Source organism: Salmo salar, chromosome 01, assembly GCF_965601325.2.
Source record: "Salmo salar chromosome 01, fSalSal1, whole genome shotgun sequence".
NCBI lineage: Eukaryota > Metazoa > Chordata > Actinopteri > Salmoniformes > Salmonidae > Salmo > Salmo salar.
In genome coordinates, this window is record NC_138291.1 from 174681181 (window position 1) to 174704232 (window position 23052).

Here is a 23052-nt window from a genome sequence, read left to right on the forward strand (position 1 = left end):
CTATTGCGTTGTGATGTATTGTTCAGGTTGATTGATGTTGTGTAGCTAATTTCATACTGTGTATGATGCAGTGGTCGTATGTTTTGTTAAGTGTATGTTTAGAGAGGAGGACGGGACGTGTCTTGAGATATACGCAGGCAATTCATTCTTATCAGAAGTTTCCATGCTTGTGTGTGTCATATGTTACTCACTTCATATGTGCGTGAATGGCTGAGAGAACCTTCATGACCTGATGTGAACCATTTCCTTCCTGTCTGCCCTCCGTTCAGAACAAGGAGAACCAGACGCAGGTGGTGTCCAACCTCAAGACCATCTCCATGTCGTCCAGTAAGCTGCTGCTCGCCGCCAAGGTCCTGTCCACTGACCCCAACTCCCCCAACCTCAAGAACCAACTGGCAGCCGCCGCTCGGTAAGAATGGCATTAGAGCCTGTCCACAGACCCCTCCCAGCACCCACAATGCAGTTCGCTACAGATAGCAGGCTTGGGTTCACTTCTACTTTCAACTCTATGAAATCTATTTAGGCATTCATTGAAATTCCAGGTTTGTACTGGAAACGTGCTGTCATTTTCACTGGGGAGAGTTTCTATTTGAATTGTGATATTTGTTACCCTCTCATGATGCTCCATGCTAATTGTTAGCATGTGTTCCTTTCCACGTTACTCAAGCTCTTATTGTTACACACACACACACACACACACACCACCCACTCTCATTTACAGTAGACACAGCTCTGAGCATTCTCTAACTCCCTGTCTTACACACACACACGTTACAATAGTCACGTTCTTGTATACACGTCTTCTAACGTGCGTGCGACGTGCATAGAAAGCGCAGGGTTTATATAACAAACTGTCAGTAGTGGTTATATAACAAACTGTCAGTAGGGGTTTATATAACAAACTGTCAGTAGGGGTTTATATAACAAACTGTCAGTAGGGGTTATATAACAAACTGTCAGTAGTGGTTATATAACAAACTGTCAGTAGTGGTTATATAACAAACTGTCAGTAGGGGTTATATAACAAACTGTCAGTAGGGGTTTATATAACAAACTGTCAGTAGGGGTTTATATAACAAACTGTCAGTAGGGGTTTATATAACAAACTGTCAGTAGTGGTTATATAACAAACTGTCAGTAGGGGTTTATATAACAAACTGTCAGTAGGGTTTATATAACAAACTGTCAGTAGGGGTTTATATAACAAACTGTCAGTAGGGGTTTATATAACAAACTGTCAGTAGGGGTTATATAACAAACTGTCAGTAGGGGTTTATATAACAAACTGTCAGTAGGGGTTTATATAACAAACTGTCAGTAGGGTTTATATAACAAACTGTCAGTAGGGGTTTATATAACAAACTGTCAGTAGGGGTTTATATAACAAACTGTCAGTAGGGGTTTATATAACAAACTGTCAGTAGGGGTTTATATAACAAACTGTCAGTAGGGGTTATATAACAAACTGTCAGTAGGGGTTATATAACAAACTGTCAGTAGGGGTTTATATAACAAACTGTCAGTAGGGTTTATATAACAAACTGTCAGTAGGGGTTTATATAACAAACTGTCAGTAGGGTTTATATAACAAACTGTCAGTAGGGTTATATAACAAACTGTCAGTAGGGGTTTATATAACAAACTGTCAGTAGGGGTTTATATAACAAACTGTCAGTAGGGGTAATATAACAAACTGTCAGTAGGGGTTATATAACAAACTGTCAGTAGGGGTTTATATAACAAACTGTCAGTAGGGGTTATATAACAAACTGTCAGTAGGGTTATATAACAAACTGTCAGTAGGGGTTTATATAACAAACTGTCAGTAGGGGTTTATATAACAAACTGTCAGTAGTGGTTATATAACAAACTGTCAGTAGGGGTTTATATAACAAACTGTCAGTAGGGGTTATATAACAAACTGTCAGTAGGGGTTTATATAACAAACTGTCAGTAGGGGTTTATATAACAAACTGTCAGTAGGGGTTTATATAACAAACTGTCAGTAGGGGTTTATATAACAAACTGTCAGTAGGGTTTATATAACAAACTGTCAGTAGGGGTTTATATAACAAACTGTCAGTAGGGGTTTATATAACAAACTGTCAGTAGGGTTTATATAACAAACTGTCAGTAGGGGTTTATATAACAAACTGTCAGTAGGGGTTATATAACAAACTGTCAGTAGGGGTTTATATAACAAACTGTCAGTAGGGGTTTATATAACAAACTGTCAGTAGGGGTTTATATAACAAACTGTCAGTAGGGGTTTATATAACAAACTGTCAGTAGGGTTTATATAACAAACTGTCAGTAGGGGTTTATATAACAAACTGTCAGTAGGGGTTATATAACAAACTGTCAGTAGGGGTTATATAACAAACTGTCAGTAGGGGTTTATATAACAAACTGTCAGTAGGGTTTATATTGAATGAAAAGTTCAACCGGACACACCTCTCCCAGTTGGATGTCATGATGACGGGTGACTAGAGCTCTATCTACAGATCTAGGATCAGCTTCCCCTCCCCCAATTCTTACCTTAACCCTTAATGGGGAAAATAAAAAACTGACCCAAGATCAGCATCTAGGGGACAACTTCACCCTACTCCGCTATGAGACTCAAGGAAAAGGGATGTGACAGGCTTTGATTGAACACTTTTCAATTTTTCTAAAGGCACCTCTTTAGACTCTAGTGTGGGCTGCTACGCTCTTTAGTGTGGGCTGCTCCGTTCTTTAGTGTGGGCTGCTCCGTTCTTTAGTGTGGGCTGCTCCGTTCTTTAGTGTGGGCTGCTACGCTCTTTAGTGTGGGCTGCTCCGTTCTTTAGTGTGGGCTGCTCCGTTCTTTAGTGTGGGCTGCTCCGTTCTTTAGTGTGGGCTGCTCCGCTCTTTAGTGTGGGCTGCTCCGCTCTTTAGTGTGGGCTGCTCCGCTCTTTAGTGTGGGCTGCTCCGCTCTTTAGTGTGGGCTGCTCCGTTCTTTAGTGTGGGCTGCTCCGTTCTTTAGTGTGGGCTGCTCCGCTCTTTAGTGTGGGCTGCTCCGTTCTTTAGTGTGGGCTGCTCCGCTCTTTAGTGTGGGCTGCTCCGTTCTTTAGTGTGGGCTGCTCCGTTCTTTAGTGTGGGCTGCTCCGTTCTTTAGTGTGGGCTGCTCCGTTCTTTAGTGTGGGCTGCTCCTTTCTCGCTCGCTCTCTGTCTTTCTCGCTCGCTCTCTGTCTTTCTTGCTCTCTGTCTTTCTCGCTCTCTGTCTGTCTGTCTCTGTCTGTCTGTCTGTCTGTCTGTCTGTCTGTCTGTCTCTGTCTGTCTCTCCTGCTTTCAATGTCTACCTTTTCTTTTTCACTCTCTGCCTTTCAGTTTCTGATGAGAAAACAGCTCACCAGTTCTCTGTAGAGATTCTAAACACCAAAGCTCTGAAGCATGTGTGGGCGAACGGCAATTTACAGCGAGAGACTGGTGCTCTGCATCCCTCATTCTCTCACACACACACACACACACACACACACACACACACACACACACACACACACACACCCTTTCTGTTACTCTGTCGCTAACACACTCCCTCTTGTTTTCTCACATGCTACCTCCTGTTCTCTCTCTCTCTCTCTCTCTCTCTCTCTCTCTCTCTCTCTCTCCGTCCACAGTGCCGTCACTGACAGTATCAACCAGCTCATCACCATGTGTACCCAGCAGGCCCCGGGCCAGAAGGAGTGTGACAATGCTCTCCGGGAGCTCGAGGTACTCCCGTTCTTCTCTCCTCTTTCTATTTGTTGTCATTTTTTTTGTCTTTCAATCTCTGAACAGTTTGTTGGATGACTCATTCAGTTGTTGGTGTATGTGAACACTGTGGAGTGAGGGAGTTGAACGGTTGCTAAGGCTGGGAAAGAGTGTGTTATTGTTCTTCTGGGACTTGTGGTATAGGTACACTATACTGTATTACTGCATGTTGTATTCTGTATGTGGATATTAAAGGGATAGTTCAGGAACATTTACAAAGTAAAATTGTATATTTATACATATTCATTATCATAAAAACAGTCTACTGTATGGACAAGGGAGAGACTGCAGTCTACACATTGTTTTTTAAAAACTTGCCACTGCCACCAACCACTAATATTAGTATTTTTATATTAGTTTATCATGTTTTAAATTTCATTCCGTCTGGCTCCTCCTCTCCCTCCTCCTTCACACTCTCGCTCCTGTTCCTCCTCTCCCTCCTCCTTCACACTCTCGCTCCTGTTCCTCCTCTCCCTCCTCCTTCACACTCTCGCTCCTGTTCCTCCTCTCCCTCCTCCTTCACACTCTCGCTCCTGTTCCTCCTCTCCCTCCTCCTTCACACTCTCACTCCTGTTCCTCCTCTCCCTCCTCCTTCACACTCTCGCTCCTGTTCCTCCTCTCCCTCCTCCTTCACACTCTCGCTCCTGTTCTCCCTCTTCCTCCTCCTTCACACTCTCGCTCCTGTTCCTCCTCTCCCTCCTCCTTCACACTCTCGCTCCTGTTCCTCCTCTCCCTCCTCCTTCATTCCATCGCTCCTGTTCTCCCTCTTCCTCCTCCTTCACACTCTCGCTCCTGTTCCTCCTCTCCCTCCTCCTTCACACTCTCGCTCCTGTTCCTCCTCTCCCTCCTCCTTCACACTCTCGCTCCTGTTCCTCCTCTCCCTCCTCCTTCATTCCATCGCTCCTGTTCTCCCTCTTCCTCCTCCTTCATTCTCTCGCTCCTGTTCCTCCTCTCCCTCCTCCTTCACACTCTCGCTCCTGTTCCTCCTCTCCCTCCTCCTTCATTCCATCGCTCCTGTTCTCCCTCTTCCTCCTCCTTCACACTCTCGCTCCTGTTCCTCCTCTCCCTCCTCCTTCATTCCATCGCTCCTGTTCCTCCTCTCCCTCCTCCTTCACACTCTCGCTCCTGTTCCTCCTCTCCCTCCTCCTTCACACTCTCGCTCCTGTTCCTCCTCTTCCTCCTCCTTCATTCCATCGCTCCTGTTCCTCCTCTCCCTCCTCCTTCATTCCATCGCTCCTGTTCCTCCTCTCCTTCCTCCTTCATTCCATCGCTCCTGTTCCTCCTCTCCCTCCTCCTTCATTCCATCGCTCCTGTTCCTCCTCTTCCTCCTCCTTCATTCCATCGCTCCTGTTCTCCCTCTTCCTCCTCCTTCATTCCATCGCTCCTGTTCCTCCTCTCCCTCCAAGTTATCTCATCAAAATATTTTGTTGCTCAGTGATTTGAAGTTATTTGTAAATGATTTGGTCATGGAATGTGAAACTCTCTAAATGGAGGACATTGACTTGGATAGGTTTGTGTTTGAACAAGCTAATATTGTCTTGTGGCTAGATTAACAAACCAACGTGTAGATTGTACTCCCTCCTTGTCCATAGACTGTTTTCAAGGTAAGGAAACAAATATATGAATATGTAATATCGCTGAACCACCCCTTCAATGTACTTAAAGTGGTGATTGGTCAAGAACATGTTACTATTTTTCTACTGTTTTCTACTATTATATCTTAGTATTAGAAATGTGTAATTATTAATATATAAACATTGATGTATGAATATCAATATCTTTATGCATTTCTGATATATTTTTTGGGTCATAGACTTGAAATAATCTCAGTATTGGCATGGTTTATCCGTACTTGGGAAATAAAGTTATACTACCTAATAATTTCTCCTATTACACAGTGAAGGTATGATTTGAGTGTGAGATCAAAATTTGTTGTTGTGCTCCAGAGTCTAGTGACACAGCTTCAAGTTGTTGTGCTCCAGAGTCTAGTGACACAGCTTCAAGTTGTTGTGCTCCAGAGTCTAGTGACACAGCTTCAAGTTGTTGTGCTCCAGAGTCTAGTGACACAGCTTCAAGTTGTTGTGCTCCAGAGTCTAGTGACACAGCTTCAAGTTGTTGTGCTCCAGAGTCTAGTGACACAGCTTCAAGTTGTTGTGCTCCAGAGTCTAGTGACACAGCTTCAAGTTGTTGTGCTCCAGAGTCTAGTGACACAGCTTCAAGTTGTTGTGCTCCAGAGTCTAGTGACACAGCTTCAAGTTGTTGTGCTCCAGAGTCTAGTGACACAGCTTCAAGTTGTTGTGCTCCAGAGTCTAGTGACACAGCTTCAAGTTGTTGTGCTCCAGAGTCTAGTGACACAGCTTCAAGTTGTTGTGCTCCAGAGTCTAGTGACACAGCTTCAAGTTGTTGTGCTCCAGAGTCTAGTGACACAGCTTCAAGTTGTTGTGCTCCAGAGTCTAGTGACACAGCTTCAAGTTGTTGTGCTCCAGAGTCTAGTGACACAGCTTCAAGTTGTTGTGCTCCAGAGTCTAGTGACACCGCTTCAAGTTGTTGTGCTCCAGAGTCTAGTGACACCGCTTCAAGTTGTTGTGCTCCAGAGTCTAGTGACACCGCTTCAAGTTGTTGTGCTCCAGAGTCTAGTGACACAGCTTCAAGTTGTTGTGCTCCAGAGTCTAGTGACACAGCTTCAAGTTGTTGTGCTCCAGAGTCTAGTTTCACAGCTTCAAGTTGTTGTGCTCCAGAGTCTAGTGACACAGCTTCAAGTTGTTGTGCTCCAGAGTCTAGTGACACAGCTTCAAGTTGTCTTCTTTGTCTGGTTCATTAACATGTCACCTGAAGGGTGCATAATTGACAGGTCTTTTGTGTGTGCGTGTGCCTTGTGCGTGCACATATGTATATGTGGGGTGTATCTGAGTGTGCACCATAACCTGTGCACCATGTCTCTCCAGACTGTTCGGGGTATGCTCTGTGTTGTCTCTGTGGCTGTGTGGGTTGTCATGTTCCTAACCTGTGCACCATGTCTCTCCAGACTGTTCGGGGAATGCTTGAGAACCCCACCGAGGCAGTCAGTGAGCTCTCATACTTTGACTGCATCGACAGTGTCATGGAGAACTCCAAGGTAAACAACAGACTAGACACCTCCTTGATAAATATTTCATTTCTTTCATTTCCTCTCACCCTTTCTCTTCCTTTCCTTCTATACGTTCTCCCTACTCCCCCCCCCCCCCCCCCCCCCCCCCCCCCCCACTTCCTCCCTACTTCCCACATACTTCCTCCCTACTTCCCACATACTTCCTCCCTACTTCCCACATACTTCCTCCCTACTATGTCCTAGAATATATCCAGGGAAATGGTGGTGTTTTGTTTTTAAAATAAGATTTTCGATCACCTATATACCTTATAATGTTGTATAGGTATTTTGTGAAATAAATATGTTTAAATATATAGAAATATTAACAAATATAAGTATTTTAAATCTATTTGCCTTGTGTCCTGCAGGTCCTGGGGGAAGCCATGGCTGGAATCTCCCACAACGCTAAGAACAGCAATCTGCCTGAGTTTGGGGACTCTGTCAGCTCTGGCTCTAAAGCCCTGTGTGGCCTTACTGAAGCAGCTGCCCAGGTAAACCACCTTCCAGTCCAGCAGACCAGGGGGTGTCCCAAATGGCCCCCTATTCCCTGTATACCCTATGGGCCCTGTATACCCAATTCCCTGTATACCCAATTCCCTGTATACCTTATTGGCCCTGTGTACCTTATTGGCCCTGTATGCCCAATTCCCTGTTTACCCTATGGGCCATGTATACCAAATTCCCTGTGTACCCTATGGGCCCTGTATACCAAATTCCCTGTGTACCCTATGGGCCATGTATACCAAATTCCCTGTGTACCCTATGGGCCCTGTATACCAAATTCCCTGTGTACCCTATGGGCCCTGTATACCCAATTCCCTGTGTACCCTATGGCCCTGTATACCGAATTCCCTGTATACCCTATGGGCCCTGTATACCAAATTCCCTGTATACCCTATGGGCCCTGTATACCAAATTCCCTGTGTACCCTATGGGCCCTGTATACCAAATTCCCTGTGTACCCTATGGCCCTGTATACCCTATGGGCCCTGTATACCCAGTTCTCTGTATACCCAATTCCCTGTATACCCTATGGGCCCTGTATGCCCAGGTCTCTGTATACCCTATGGGCCCTGTATGCCCAGGTCTCTGTATACCCTATGGGCCCTGTATACCCAGTTCTCTGTATAACCTATGGGCCCTGTATAACCTATGGGCCCTGTATACCCTATGGGCCTTGTATACCCAATTTCCTATATACCCTATGGGTCCTGGTCCAAAGTTGTGTACTACATGGAGAATAGAGTGCATTGCATAGTTGGATGGTCCCACGCTCTAATACATCGGCCTAATTATTCCCTCAGCCAATGAGGCAATTCGATGCTAGCTTAGGAACATCTGGACCTGGGATGGAAGGAGTGGTAGTCACTTTCAACAGTCAATTCCTCTCTCAAATGGAGGGAAGGAGTGGTAGTCACTTTCAACAGTCAATTCCTCTCTCAAATGGAGGGAAGGAGTGGTAGTCACTTTCAACAGTCAGTTCCTCTCTCAAATGGAGGGAAGGAGTGGTAGTCACTTTCAACAGTCAATTCCTCTCTCAAATGGAGGGAAGGAGTGGTAGTCACTTTCAACAGTCAGTTCCTCTCTCAAATGGAGGGAAGGAGTGGTAGTCACTTTCAACAGTCAGTTCCTCTCTCAAATGGAGGGAAGGAGTGGTAGTCACTTTCAACAGTCAGTTCCTCTCTCAAATGGAGGGAAGGAGTGGTAGTCACTTTCAACAGTCAGTTCCTCTCTCAAATGGAGGGAAGGAGTGGTAGTCACTTTCAACAGTCAATTCCTCTCTCAAATGGAGGGAAGGAGTGGTAGTCACTTTCAACAGTCAGTTCCTCTCTCAAATGGAGGTAAGGAGTGGTAGTCACTTTCAACAGTCAGTTCCTCTCTCAATTCATCTGCGTACATTTACACAGTAGGGCACACATGCATACTCTCATATAACCACACAAACAAACGCCCGCACTTGCTCGCATGTGAGCACGCGCGCAGACGCAGAGGCGCCTAATGGCTGTGAGTAAGGCCTGGTCATGTGGGTCTGTCAGTGTGTGTCTCTGAATGCTCCATCTGCTCATTACATTACAGTTCAGTACATTACAGTTCAGTACATTACAGTTCAGTACACCGTTTGCTACATCATTGCTTTATTTATTTTTTCATAAAAAAAAAAAAAAAGATGTAAATGTTATTTTGTGAGCCTTGTATTGTAAATGGAATTCCCCCTCTGCTTCTGCTGCCAACTACTGTTTTGGAAGAAAGCAACAGCATAGTACATTACAGTTCAGTACAGCATTACAGTTCAGTACAGCATTACAGTTCAGTACAGCATTACAGTTCAGTACAGCATTACAGTTCAGTACATTACAGTACATTACAGTTCAGTACATTACAGTTCAGTACAGCATTACAGTTCATTACAGTTCAGTACATTACAGTTCAGTACATTACAGTTCAGTACAGCATAGTACATTACAGTTCATTACAGTTCAGTACATTACAGTTAGTACATTACAGTTCAGTACAGCATTACAGTTCAGTACATTACAGTTCAGTACAGCATAGTACATTACAGTTCAGTACATTACATTACAGTTCAGTACATTACAGCATAGTACATTTCAGTACATTACAGTTCAGTACATTACAGTTCAGTACAGCATTACAGTTCAGTACAGCATTACAGTTCAGTACAGCATTACAGTACATTACAGTTCAGTACATTACAGTTCAGTACATTACAGTTCAGTACAGCATTACAGTTCAGTACAGCATTACAGTTCATTACAGTTCAGTACATTACAGTTCAGTACAGCATAGTACATTACAGTTCAGTACAGTTCAGTACATTACAGTTAGTACATTACAGTTCAGTACAGCATTACAGTTCAGTACATTACAGTTCAGTACAGCATAGTACATTACAGTTCAGTACATTACATTACAGTTCAGTACATTACAGCATAGTACATTACAGTTCATTACAGTTCAGTACATTACAGTTCAGTACATTACAGTTCAGTACAGCATTACAGTTCAGTACATTACAGCTCAGTACAGCATAGTACATTACAGTTCAGTACATTACATTACAGTTCAGTACATTACAGCAGATGCAGATGTTAACGTTGTCCATCAACAATAACACGTGTAGCGCTGCAGATGTTAACGTTGTCCATCAACAATAACACGTGTAGCGCTGCAGATGTTAACGTTGTCCATCAAAACCATCCATACCACATGAATTTGTCTGATAAATGTTACAGGGTGCCTACCTGGTTGGAGTGTCAGACCCTAAAAGCCACGCGGGCCAGAAGGGGTTGGTGGACCCTGGCCAGTTTGCCCGTGCCAACCAGTCAATCCAGATGGCATGCCAGAACCTGGTAGACCCGGCCTGCACCCAGTCCCAGGTAGAACACACACACACACACACAGACACGCACACACACTGACACGCACACACACACACACACACACACACACACACGCATATGACCGTACGAATGAACACTCATGCATTCATACACTCACCTGCTTACTCAAGGTACATGGATAAACACACGCATGCACTCACAAATAAACACACACACCTGCAAACTCTCATACACTCACTGACAACCTCATTGACTTCCTCACTCACACGTCATACCACACAGACCACACATCTAACCAACCTAAACTTGCTCTGCATACTGTTTTCCAAATGTCCCCTGTATACAGAGTCAAGGTGAACACAGATGATCAATATTTCTGAACAGAAGCCGTGTCTTTTAGCTGCCTACTTCAGACGCCTCCTCTTGTTTCCCAAGGTCCTCTCTGCCGCCACCATCGTCGCCAAGCACACGTCAGCGCTGTGCAACGCCTGTCGCCTGGCGTCCTCCAAAACAGCCAACCCTGTTGCCAAGCGACAGTTTGTCCAGTCTGCTAAGGAGGTGGCCAACAGCACAGCCAATCTGGTCAAGTCCATCAAAGTGAGTAACTACTTTTTGAATTCATATGTACTATGTGCCATTCAATGTACAGTACAGGTTAGGGCTGCAGCAAGGTACATCGTTAATGTGACAGACACTTGCAGGGTGACTCCAACAACAACCCATGCAATGAGAAATACACTTCTGAAATATGTTCCTGACAGTGCAGTTAAATCCATCTTGGAGCAAATGTTTATATATATATATTTTATTTTATTAATTATTATTATAATTTTTTTTACTGCTGTTTTAGAATGTCATTCCATCACTAATGAATGTAACCCTGTTTGTGCATTGTGTCTGTAGGCTCTGGATGGAGCGTTTAACCAGCAGAACAGAGAGAAGTGTAGGGTCGCCACAGGCCCCCTGATAGAAGCTGTGGATAACCTCACCGCCTTCGCCTCCAACCCAGAATTCGCCAGCGTGCCGGCTCAGATCAGTGCTGAGGTACTACAGTTCACTGTGGTTACGCTGTCCCTTCCCTACTGTCTCTGTGGTTACGCTGTCCCTTCCCTACTGTCTCTGTGGTTACACTGTCCCTTCCCTACTGTCTCTGTGGTTACGCTGTCCCTTCCCTACTGTCTCTGGTTACGCTGTCCCTTCCCTACTGTCTCTGTGGTTACGCTGTCCCTTCCCTACTGTCTCTGTGGTTACGCTGTCCCTTCCCTACTGTCTCTGTGGTTACGCTGTCCCTTCCCTACTGTCTCTGTGGTTACGCTGTCCCTTCCCTACTGTCTCTGGTTACGCTGTCCCTTCCCTACTGTCTCTGTGGTTACGCTGTCCCTTCCCTACTGTCTCTGTGGTTACGCTGTCCCTTCCCTACTGTCTCTGTGGTTACGCTGTCCCTTCCCTACTGTCTCTGTGGTTACGCTGTCCCTTCCCTACTGTCTCTGTGGTTACGCTGTCCCTTCCCTACTGTCTCTGTGGTTACGCTGTCCCTTCCCTACTGTCTCTGTGGTTACGCTGTCCCTTCCCTACTGTCTCTGTGGTTACGCTGTCCCTTCCCTACTGTCTCTGTGGTTACGCTGTCCCTTCCCTACTGTCTCTGTGGTTACGCTGTCCCTTCCCTACTGTCTCTGTGGTTACGCTGTCCCTTCCCTACTGTCTCTGTGGTTACGCTGTCCCTTCCCTACTGTCTCTGTGGTTACGCTGTCCCTTCCCTACTGTCTCTGTGGTTACGCTGTCCCTTCCCTACTGTCTCTGTGGTTACGCTGTCCCCTCCCTACTGTCTCTGTGGTTACGCTGTCCCCTCCCTACTGTCTCTGTGGTTACGCTGTCCCTTCCCTACTGTCTCTGTGGTTACGCTGTCCCTTCCCTACTGTCTCTGTGGTTACGCTGTCCCCTCCCTACTGTCTCTGTGGTTACGCTGTCCCCTCCCTACTGTCTCTGTGGTTACGCTGTCCCTTCCCTACTGTCTCTGTGGTTACGCTGTCCCTTCCCTACTGTCTCTGTGGTTACGCTGTCCCTTCCCTACTGTCTCTGTGGTTACGCTGTCCCTTCCCTACTGTCTCTGTGGTTACGCTGTCCCTTCCCTACTGTCTCTGTGGTTACGCTGTCCCTTCCCTACTGTCTCTGTGGTTACGCTGTCCCTTCCCTACTGTCTCTGTGGTTACGCTGTCCCTTCCCTACTGTCTCTGTGGTTACGCTGTCCCTTCCCTACTGTCTCTGTGGTTACGCTGTCCCTTCCCTACTGTCTCTGTGGTTACGCTGTCCCTTCCCTACTGTCTCTGTGGTTACGCTGTCCCCCTGTACTTTCCACTTAGTAAAGCAAGTAGCCAGAAATGGCCCATTTGACAGCTTGATGTACACTGCCTGCCCCTTAACCCCAATTCTTCACCTTAATGCTGAGGCATTAGGTCCCATTTCTAAGTATTTGGTATGACTTGACCAGGGATCAAACCCCCAACCTTCCAATCTCAGGGTGGACACTCTAACCACAAGGCTACTGAGCTTGTTGTCTTCCCCGATGAAAATAAAGCCTGATTCAGATGAAGCCTACATGGTGAATGTGACACATCACTTCAACGCCGAGCCAACATTATGAATCTGCCATGAATGTCAAATGTTAATTGATTTTAATACTGATGACATGAGATACTACCTTGTCCACTTTTTTGGGTGGAGAGATAACGGATACGGGAACGTCAGATGTTACACAGTCAACCAGAATGTTGTCTATTCTTCCAACCCCCAGGGCCTGGCAGCGATGGAGCCCATCGTGGCTGCAGCTAAGACCATGCTGGAGAGCTCCACAGGTCTGATCCAGACCGCTCGCTCCCTGGCCGTCAACCCCAAAGACCCCCCCAAGTGGTCAGTGCTGGCCGGACACTCCAGGACCGTTTCCGACTCCATCAAGAAACTTATCACCAACATGAGGTAACAGTTAACATGGTCAGTTACCACAGCAGAGATAAATACTGTGTTAACATGGTCAGTTACCACAGCAGAGATAAATACTGTGTTAACATGGTCAGTTACCACAGCAGAGATAAATACTGTATCAACATGAGGTAACAGTTAACATGGTCAGTTACCACAGCAGAGATAAATACTGTGTTAACATGGTCAGTTACCACAGCAGAGATAAATACTGTGTTAACATGAGGTAACAGTTAACATGGTCAGTTACCACAGCAGAGATAAATACTGTATCAACATGAGGTAACAGTTAACATGGTCAGTTACCACAGCAGAGATAAATACTGTGTCAACATGAGGTAACAGTTAACATGGTCAGTTACCACAGAAATTCCGGAAACTTTTGAAAAGTTCCCAGGTTACTGGCGTAAAGCTAGCCACTGGGTTGGTGTTTAATTGTTAGATATATTCATGCAGCCAGCCATATGAGACATGTCTCTGTGAGAGAGAAGAAAAGTATCTTCGTTCCAAGTTATCAAGGTTAAAAACACAAATCGTTAGGAAGTCTGGTCATTTTGGCTTCTCCAAAACCATTTCTCAAGTACTGTGTGTGTGTCTATGTGTGTGTACAGAGACAAAGCCCCAGGCCAGAGGGAGTGTGACGAGGCCATCGAGGTGCTGAACAACTGTATTCGGGAGGTGGACCAGGCCTCCCTGGCAGCCATCAGCCAGCAGCTCACCCCAAGAGAGGACATCTCCCAGGAGGTGTGTGTTTCCGTTTGTGTCTTGTCTGGCTGTCTCTCTGTCTAGTTCACTGGCTGTGTCGGTTTGTCAGTGTAATGTTTCGTGTGTGTGTGTGTGTGTGTGTGTGTGTGTGTACACACTCTCATAAGACCAAGAGCATTTACAGTGCCTTCGGAAAGTATTCAGACCCCTTGACTTTTTCCACATTTTGTTACGTTACAGCCTTATTCAAAAATGGATATAAAAAAAAATACTCAGCAATCTACACACAATATCCCATAAAGACAGGTTTTTTTTTGAATTTTTGCAAATGTATTGAAAATGTAAAAAGACTGATAGCTTATTTACATACTGTAACGCTTTCGTTTGGAGAAGTATCGGAGTCAGGCGCAGGACACGGGGATGAGTGCAAACAAAAACGTGTTTACTCAGAACCATAATCCAACTTCTCCCACAGCAAAACAACAGGGAGAAACACCTCCAACAACCACTGACAAAGAACAATCACAGACAAAACAGAAAGGGAAGCCAGAGGGTTAAATAAGGAACATACTCAGGGAATTGAAAACAGGTGTGTATAATTAAGACAAAACAAAACGAACAGGGAAACGGTGGTGACTAGTAAGCCGGTGACGTCGACCGCCGAACACCGCCCGAACTAGGAGAGGGGCCGACTTCGGCGGGAGTCGTGACACATACAATACCAGTCAAAGGTTTAGACACACCTACTCATTCAAGGGTTTTTCTTTATTTTTACTATTTTCTGCAAGCTGTCATCAAGACAAAGGATGGCTACTTTGAAGAATCTCAAATATACAATATATTTTGATTTGTTTAACACCTTTTTGGTTACTACATGATTCTATATGTGTTATTCCATAGGTTGATGTCTTCACTATTATTCTACAATGTAGAAAATAGTACAAATAAAGAAAAACCCTTGAATGAGTAGGTGTGTCTAAACTTTTGACTGGTACTGTAAGTATTCAGACTCTTTGGTATGAGACACGAAATTGAGCTCAGGTGCATCCTGTTTCCATTGATCGTCTTTGAGATGTTTCTACAACATTGACCTGTGGTAAATTCAATTGATTGGACATGATTTAGAAAAGGCACACACCTGTTTTATATAAGGTCCCACAGTTGACAGTGCATGCCAGAGTAAAAACCAAGCCATGAGGTCGAAGGAATTGCCTGTAGAGCTCCAAGACAGGATTGTATTCGAGGCAAAGATACGGGGAAGGGTACCAAAACGTTTCTGCAGCATTGACGGTCCCCAAGAACACAGTGGCCTCCCTCGTTCTTCAATGGAAGAAGTTTGGAACCACCAAGACTCTTCCTAGAGCTGGCCGCCCGGCCAAACTGAGCAATCGGGGGAGAAGGGCCTTGGTCAGGGAGGTGACCAAGAACCCGATGGTCACGCTGACAGAGCTTCAGAGTTCTTCTGTGGAGATGGGAGAACCTTCCAGAAGAACAACCATCTCTGCAGCACTCCACCAATCAGGTCTTTATGGTAGAGTGGCCAGATGGTAACCACTCCTTGGTAAAAGGCACATGACAGCCAGCTTGGAGTTTTCCAAAAAGTACCTAAAGACTCTCAGACCATGAGAAACAAGATTCTCTGGTCTGATGAAACCAAGATTGAACTCTTTGGCCTGAATGCCAAGTGTCACATCTGGAGGAAACCTGGCACCATCCCTAAGGTGAAGCATGCTGGTGGCAGCTTCATGCTGTGGGGATGTTTTTCAGTGGCAGGGACTGGGAGACTAGTCAGGCTGGAGGCAAAGATGAACAGAGCAAAGTACAGAGAGATCCTTGATGAAAACCTGCTCCAGAGTGCTCAGGACCTCAGACTGGGGTGAAGGTTCACCTTCCAACAGGACAACGACCCTAAGCACACAACCAAGACAACACAGGAGTGGTTTCGGGACAAGTCTCTGAATGTCCTTGAGTGGCCCAGCCAGAGCCTGGACTTGAACCCGATCAAACATCTCTGGAGAGACCTGAAAATAGCTGTGCAGCGACGCTCCCCATCCAACCTGACAGAGCTTGAGAGGATCTGCAGAGAAGAATGGGAGAAACTCCCAAAATACAGGTGTGCCAAGCTTGTAGCGTCATACCCAAGAAGACTCAAGGCTGTAATCGCTGCCAAAGGTGCTTCAACAAAGTACTGAGTAAAGGGTCTGAACACTTATGTAAATGCCATATTTAATGTTGTAATTTTTGATGAATTTGCTAAAATTTCTAAAAACCTGTCTTTGCTTTGTCATTATGGGGTATTGTGTGTAGATTGATGGGGGGGGACTATGTAATACATTTTAGAATAAGGCTGTAACCTAACAAAATGTGGAAAAAGTCGAGGGCTCTGAATACTTTCCAAAGGCACTGTAGATGTGTACATGACTAAACTGTACCATACTACACTATACAAACCGTACCATGCCATACTATGCTATACTATACCATACTATACTGTACTATACTATACCATACTGTACTATACCATACTGTACTGATACTGTGCCATACTGTACTATACCATACTGTACTATACTGTACCATACTATGCTATACTATACTGTACTATACCGCACTATACTATACCATACCGTACTATAGTATACTATGACATACCATACAATGCCATAATATACCATTAAGCAATAAGGCCCGAGGAGGTGTGGTATACAGTCTGATATACCACGGCTGTCAGCCAATCAGCATTCAGGGCTCGAACCACCCGATTTATAATATACTATACCATATGTAGCTTTTTCCAGTACATCTATGTGTTTGTGTATTTGCTTCTACCGTGTGTGTGTGTGTGTGTGTGTGTGTGTTTCAGGCTCTGCATGAGCAGCTGGCAGCTTCGGTCCAGGAGATCAGCAATCTGATAGAGCCAGTGGCCATCGCAGCCCGCTCTGAGGCCTCCCATCTGGGACACAAGGTAAGAGACCCCATCCTCTTGGCCTATTTACATTATCCACATCTGTCTGGCTTTATACCTTACAGTCTAATAAAGGAAATTACATATTTAGTATCCCAATGTGCTAAGCTTTTTTTCTATCATAAAAAGCCTTCAAAGGTTGTATTTATACCGCCATATCTAGTGAATTTGTATATACACTGCTCAAAAAAATAAAGGGAACACTTAAACAACACAATGTAACTCCAAGTCAATCACACTTCTGTGAAATCAAACTGTCCACTTAGGAAGCAACACTGATTGACAATAAATTTCACATGCTGTTGTGCAAATGGAATAGACAACAGGTGGAAATTATAGGCAATTAGCAAGACACCCCCAATAAAGGAGTGGTTCTGCAGGTGGTGACCACAGACCACTTCTCAGTTCCTATGCTTCCTGGCTGATGTTTTGGTCACTTTTGAATGCTGGTGGTGCTTTCACTCTAGTGGTAGCATGAGACGGAGCCTACAACCCACACAAGTGGCTCAGGTAGTGCAGCTCATCCAGGATGGCACATCAATGCGAGCTGTGGCAAGAAGGTTTGCTGTGTCTGTCAGCTTAGTGTCCAGAGCATGGAGGCGCTACCAGGAGACAGGCCAGTACATCAGCAGACGTGGAGGAGGCCGTAGGAGGGCAACAACCCAGCAGCAGGACCGCTACCTCCGCCTTTGTGCAAGGAGGAGCAGGAGGAGCACTGCCAGAGCCCTGCAAAATGACCTCCAGCAGGCCACAAATGTGCATGTGTCTGCTCAAACGGTCAGAAACAGACTCCATGAGGGTGGTATGAGGGCCAGACGTCCACAGGTGGGGGTTGTGCTTACAGCCCAACACCGTGCAGGACGTTTGGCATTTGCCAGAGAACACCAAGATTGGCAAATTTGCCACTGGTGCCCTGTGCTCTTCACAGATGAAAGCAGGTTCGCACTGAGCACATGTGACAGACGTGACAGAGTCTGGAGATGCCGTGGAGAACGTTCTGCTGCCTGCAACATCCTCCAGCATGACCGGTTTGGCGGTGGGTCAGTCATGGTGTAGGGTGGCATTTCTTTGGGGGGCCGCACAGCCCTCCATGTGCTCGCCAGAGGTAGCCTGACTGCCATTAGGTACCGAGATGAGATCCTCAGACCCCTTGTGAGACCATATGCTGGTGCAGTTGGCCCTGGGTTCCTCCTAATGCAAGACAATGCTAGACCTCATGTGGCTGGAGTGTGTCAGCAGTTCCTGCAAGGGGAAGGCATTGATGCTATGGACTGGCCCGCCCGTTCCCCAGACCTGAATCTAATTGAGCACATCTGGGACATCATGTCTCGCTCCATCCACCAACTCCACGTTGCACCACAGACTGTCCAGGAGTTGGCGGATGCTTTAGTCCAGGTCTGGGAGGAGATCCCTCAGGAGACCATCCGCCACCTCATCAGGAGCATGCCCACGCGTTGTAGGGAGGTCATACAGGCACGTGGAGGCCACACACACTACTGAGCCTCATTTTGACTTGTTTTAAGGACATTACATCAAAGTTGGATCAGCCTGTAGTGTGGTTTTCCACTTTAATTTTGAGTGTGACTCCAAATCCAGACCTCCATGGGTTGATAAATTGGATTTCCATTGATTATTTTTGTATGATTTTGTTGTCAGCACATTCAACTATGTAATTTCCGGACTATTAAGCGCACCTGAATATCAGCCGCACCCACTGAATTTGAAAAAAATATTATTTTGAACATAAATAAGCCGTACATGTCTATAAGCCGCAGGTGCCTACCGGTACATTGAAACAAATGAACTTTACACAGGCTTTAACAAAACATGGCTTGTAACAAAAATAAATAGGCTTTAACGAAACACGGCTTGTAACAAAAATAAATAGGCTTTAACGAAACACGGCTTGTAACAAAAATAAATAGGCTTTAACGAAACACGGCTTGTAACAAAAATAAATAGGCTTTAACGAAACACGGCTTGTAACAAAAATAAATAGGCTTTAACGAAACACGGCTTGTAACAAAAATAAATAGGCTTTAACGAAACACGGCTTGTAACAAAAATAAATAGGCTTTAACGAAACACGGCTTGTAACAAAAAATTTAAAATTTGCAATAAGCTTTAGTTGTCTTTTTGCACTGAGTCAATTCCTCACGCTGCTGTTTCCAACGTCTTATCGACTCATTAAGACCAAGCTCCCATGCAGCAGCTCTATTTCCTTTACCAACAGCCAGATCAATCGCCTTCAACTTGAAGCTGCATCATATGCATTTCTCCGTGTCTTTGCCATGATGAGGGTGACAAAATGACTACCGTAATCAGAATGATGGGAAGTTTGAGAGCGCTCAATTTAATCTAAACAGTAAACAAAAAAGTTGTTTGACCTTAACCCGTTCGGCAATTTCATTGGTCTAATGAAAGCTTCATGCCGCCAAAAAACTGAGCACGTCACAGAATGTGTTTTTTTGGAGAAAAAATCCATATATTAGCCGCGTCATTGTTTAAGCCGCGAGGTTCAAAGCCTGGGAAAAAAGTTGCGGCTTATAGTCCGGAATTTACGGTATGTAAAGAAAAAAGTATTTAATAAGATTATTTCATTCATTCATATCTAGGATGTGTTATTTTAGTGTTCCCTTTATTTTTTAGAGCAGTGTTCTTTACTTTGGTTCAAAGACTTGGTGCAGCTGGCTGGAGTCTGACAAAAACATACAGCAATGTGATAAAATAGAACATATCTCAACAACAATTGGTCCCCTCTCTCTCTCTCTCTCTTCCTCCTCTTCAGGTGTCTCAGATGGTGAGCTACTTCGAGCCCCTCATCATGGCAGCCATCGGCACAGCCAGTAAGATTCAGAGCAGCCAACAGCAGATGGCGGTGTTGGACCAGACCAAGACACTGACAGAGTCAGCCCTGCAGATGCTCTACACAGCCAAGGAGGCCGGAGGAAACCCCAAGGTCTGCTTTCTCACTATACTATACTATACTATACTATACTATATACTATACTATACTGTACGAGTCAGCCCTGCAGATGCTCTACACAGCCAAGGAGGCCGGAGGAAACCCCAAGGTCTGCTTTATGACACTAATAGAAAAATAATCTATTCCAGCTTTAATGTATTTGAAAATATTTGATATTATGTGTTATGTGGTCCTCTGTAGCTCAATTGGTAGAGCATGGCGCTTTCAACGGCAGGATAGTGGGTTCGATTCCTGGGACCACCCGTACGTAAAAAATAATATGTATACACGCATGACTGAGTCGCTTTGGATAAAAGCATCTTCTAAATGACATATAGATTTAACTCCGGTCTAACCAGGGACAGCAGGGCAGCATCCATATCATCAGTGTTAATGGCAGTATTATGGTTTTTAATGCCGTGACATAGCGAGGTACTGTCTAGGTCTATTCCTAATGTAAGTGGCACTTAGTCGAAAACACGACATGGTAACACTCAATAGAAATGTATCTCCCAACGGCCCAGCTATGATTTGATGTGTACGACATTCCACTGATCTTGTCTGCGTCTGTCTGTCTCTCTCTCTCTCTGTCTCTGTCTGTCTGTCTGTCTGTCTGTCTGTCTGTCTGTCTGTCTGTCCAGGCGGCCCACACCCAGGAGGCCCTGGAGGAGTCCGTCCAGATGATGAAGGAGGCGGTGGACGACCTGGGCGCCACCCTGTCGGAGACGGCCAGCGCTGCGGGTGCCCTGGGCGGCATGGTGGACTCCATCACCGCCGCCATCAACAAGATGGAGGAGAGCCCTGCCGGCGAGCCCGATGGCTCCTTTGTGGATTACCAGACTACCATGGTGAAGACTGCCAAAGCCATCGCCGTCACCGTGCAGGAGATGGTGAGGAAGGGTGGAGGGGGAGTTGTGGGGGGGGGGTAGTACGTTTGTGTGTAGAACTGTGGGGGTTGTAGTAGTTGGATGTGGTTGTGGGGGGTAGTAAGTTTGTGTAGAACTGCGGGGGTTGTAGTAGTTGTATGTGGTTGTGGGGGGGTAGTAAGTTTGTGTAGAACTGTGGGGGTTGTAGTAGTTGGATGTGGTTGTGGGGGGTAGTAAGTTTGTGTAGAACTGCGGGGGTTGTAGTAGTTGGATGTCATCATCAAACCATGAATGACATCCACTTCCTGTGGAATGATAGTTGTGTAATTGTTATATGTGTGGTAGAGAAATCTTGTTTTCCATACAGGACATTCTCTTCCCTCAGGAAAAAATCTAATGGAAGATCATTAGATAAAAGGCTTTGTCTTGTTTTCAGGTGACTAAGTCCAACACCAACCCAGATGACTTGGGAGGTCTGGCCAGCGAGCTAACTAATGAGTTTGGAGAGCTAGCCACCGAGGCCAAATACGCTGCCATCACTGCAGAGAACGACGAGGTATCTGATCACAATTAATATGTATTATATTAATGTGACTAATATGTTTTACCAAGTAGAAATGAATACATATTCGCAATGCCAGTGTGATAATGCAGTGAAAAAAATCTGTTTTATTGTCCTCCTAGTCCTTGGGTTGGGGAAACAGAAATACTACAGAGGAGATTCAATATCATAGAGATTCTATATGTAGTTTTATGTACAAATAAAAGAGCACTGGTTTCGTTGATGGCTGCTTTATGGAGGAAAGTGTTTTACTTGTAGTGACTGTGATATGTGGTTGTCTCGCCTACCTTTGTTGAAAATGCGCTGACTGACAGTTGGATAAGAGGGTCTGCTTAATAATGACCTTTTTATTTTTTTTCAAGACCATTTTTTCCCCCCAAAAAGTACAATACTGAGTGATACTGCACTGAAAAAGAGCTTTCTAAGAGTCCCGACTCCTCTGTCCTCGTCCAGATTGGTTCCCACATCAAGAAGCAGGTTGGGGAGCTAGGCTTCAACTGTACTGGACTGGTGACTAAAGCCGGCGCTCTGCAGTGTAGTCCCAACGACTCCTTCACCAAGAAGGAGCTGATCGACAGTGCACGCAAGGTCTCCGAGAAGGTGAGCCATAATGACCTATCTGTATTTGTTCCTACCTACATGAAGCTAGCCCCTGTTTTTTTAAACAGTTTATATATGTCCTGTCCTCTTTTTATTTAAGTCTACTGTGTTTTATGCTTTATAAACCCCTCCAGACAAGAATTTCCCTCACAGGAACAAAGTTATTTGAATGTGAATTTGAGTTAACATAGGAGAGACCGTTGTAGCCCCTGAGAACCCAAATGAAGCCTGGGTATCTGTCTGTTTTGACTGGTGATGCCTTCAACAACGCTACATTGTGACATTGCCAGGACACATTTTGAAATAGACTGGTCCCTGGGATTGACAATACTCAGATTGGGATTGAAATGTTGTCTGTTTGGTCTGGATCTTAATAAATCACAGTTGGACCATGTCAGAGTTGCAGACATTAAACCTTGGTTGATGCAGCCATATGATGTCACCATATTCATAAAATCTCTTCTCTCCGTCAGGTGTCTCATGTGCTGGCGGCCCTTCAGGCTGGTAACCGTGGCACCCAGGCCTGCATCACAGCGGCCAGTACCGTGTCGGGCATCATCGCCGACCTGGACACCACCATCATGTTCGCCACCGCCGGCACGCTCAACCGTGAGAACTCTGAAACCTTCGCCGACCACAGGTACTGTCCAGTAGCCTGGTGTAATATTTGATGCTGGGGTTATTAACTATGGTAGCCTGGTGTAATATTTGATGCTGGGGGTTATTAACTATGGTAGCCTGGTGTAATATTTGATGCTGGGGGTTATTAACTATGGTAGCCTGGTGTAATATTTGATGCTGGGGGTTATTAACTATGGTAGCCTGGTGTAATATTTGAAGCTGGGGGTTATTAACTATGGTAGCCTGGTGTAGTATTTGATGCTGTTGGGCTTGGGAGGGTAAAGGGAGTTAATCGTCATTTTAAAAGGTCTGTCTTTTCATTATATGTGTGAATATACAGAGTAGAAAGTAGATACTTATTTCATACAATATTTGATAGAAATTTATTTGATACAGGTATTTGCGTACTCACCCATAGAGCACGTCACCATCATCCAGAACACAATATGAACTATTATACTCCAGGGCCGGGACGATACCAGCATCGCAATATTTTTTCCATTTAATTTTTTTTTAACACAAAGCAGATCCAGCT

The 23052-nt window shown here is 45.1% G+C and overlaps 1 protein-coding gene across 3 annotated transcripts in view; it reads left to right on the forward strand.

Annotated features, from left to right (window-relative positions):
• Positions 1-23052, forward strand: part of tln1 (talin 1) — a 146314-nt gene that overhangs the window by 90257 nt on the left and 33005 nt on the right. For all 3 annotated transcript variants that reach the window (XM_045693650.2, XM_045693654.2, XM_082956715.1), the window contains 15 exons: positions 270-409; positions 3636-3729; positions 6794-6883; positions 7264-7386; positions 10150-10293; positions 10693-10854; positions 11161-11301; positions 13049-13230; positions 13845-13977; positions 16802-16903; positions 19692-19862; positions 20510-20758; positions 21171-21290; positions 21750-21896; positions 22370-22536. In XM_045693650.2, coding sequence (XP_045549606.1) covers positions 270-409; positions 3636-3729; positions 6794-6883; positions 7264-7386; positions 10150-10293; positions 10693-10854; positions 11161-11301; positions 13049-13230; positions 13845-13977; positions 16802-16903; positions 19692-19862; positions 20510-20758; positions 21171-21290; positions 21750-21896; positions 22370-22536 — 2165 coding nt within the window. The remainder of the gene's footprint in view (positions 1-269; positions 410-3635; positions 3730-6793; positions 6884-7263; positions 7387-10149; positions 10294-10692; positions 10855-11160; positions 11302-13048; positions 13231-13844; positions 13978-16801; positions 16904-19691; positions 19863-20509; positions 20759-21170; positions 21291-21749; positions 21897-22369; positions 22537-23052) is intronic.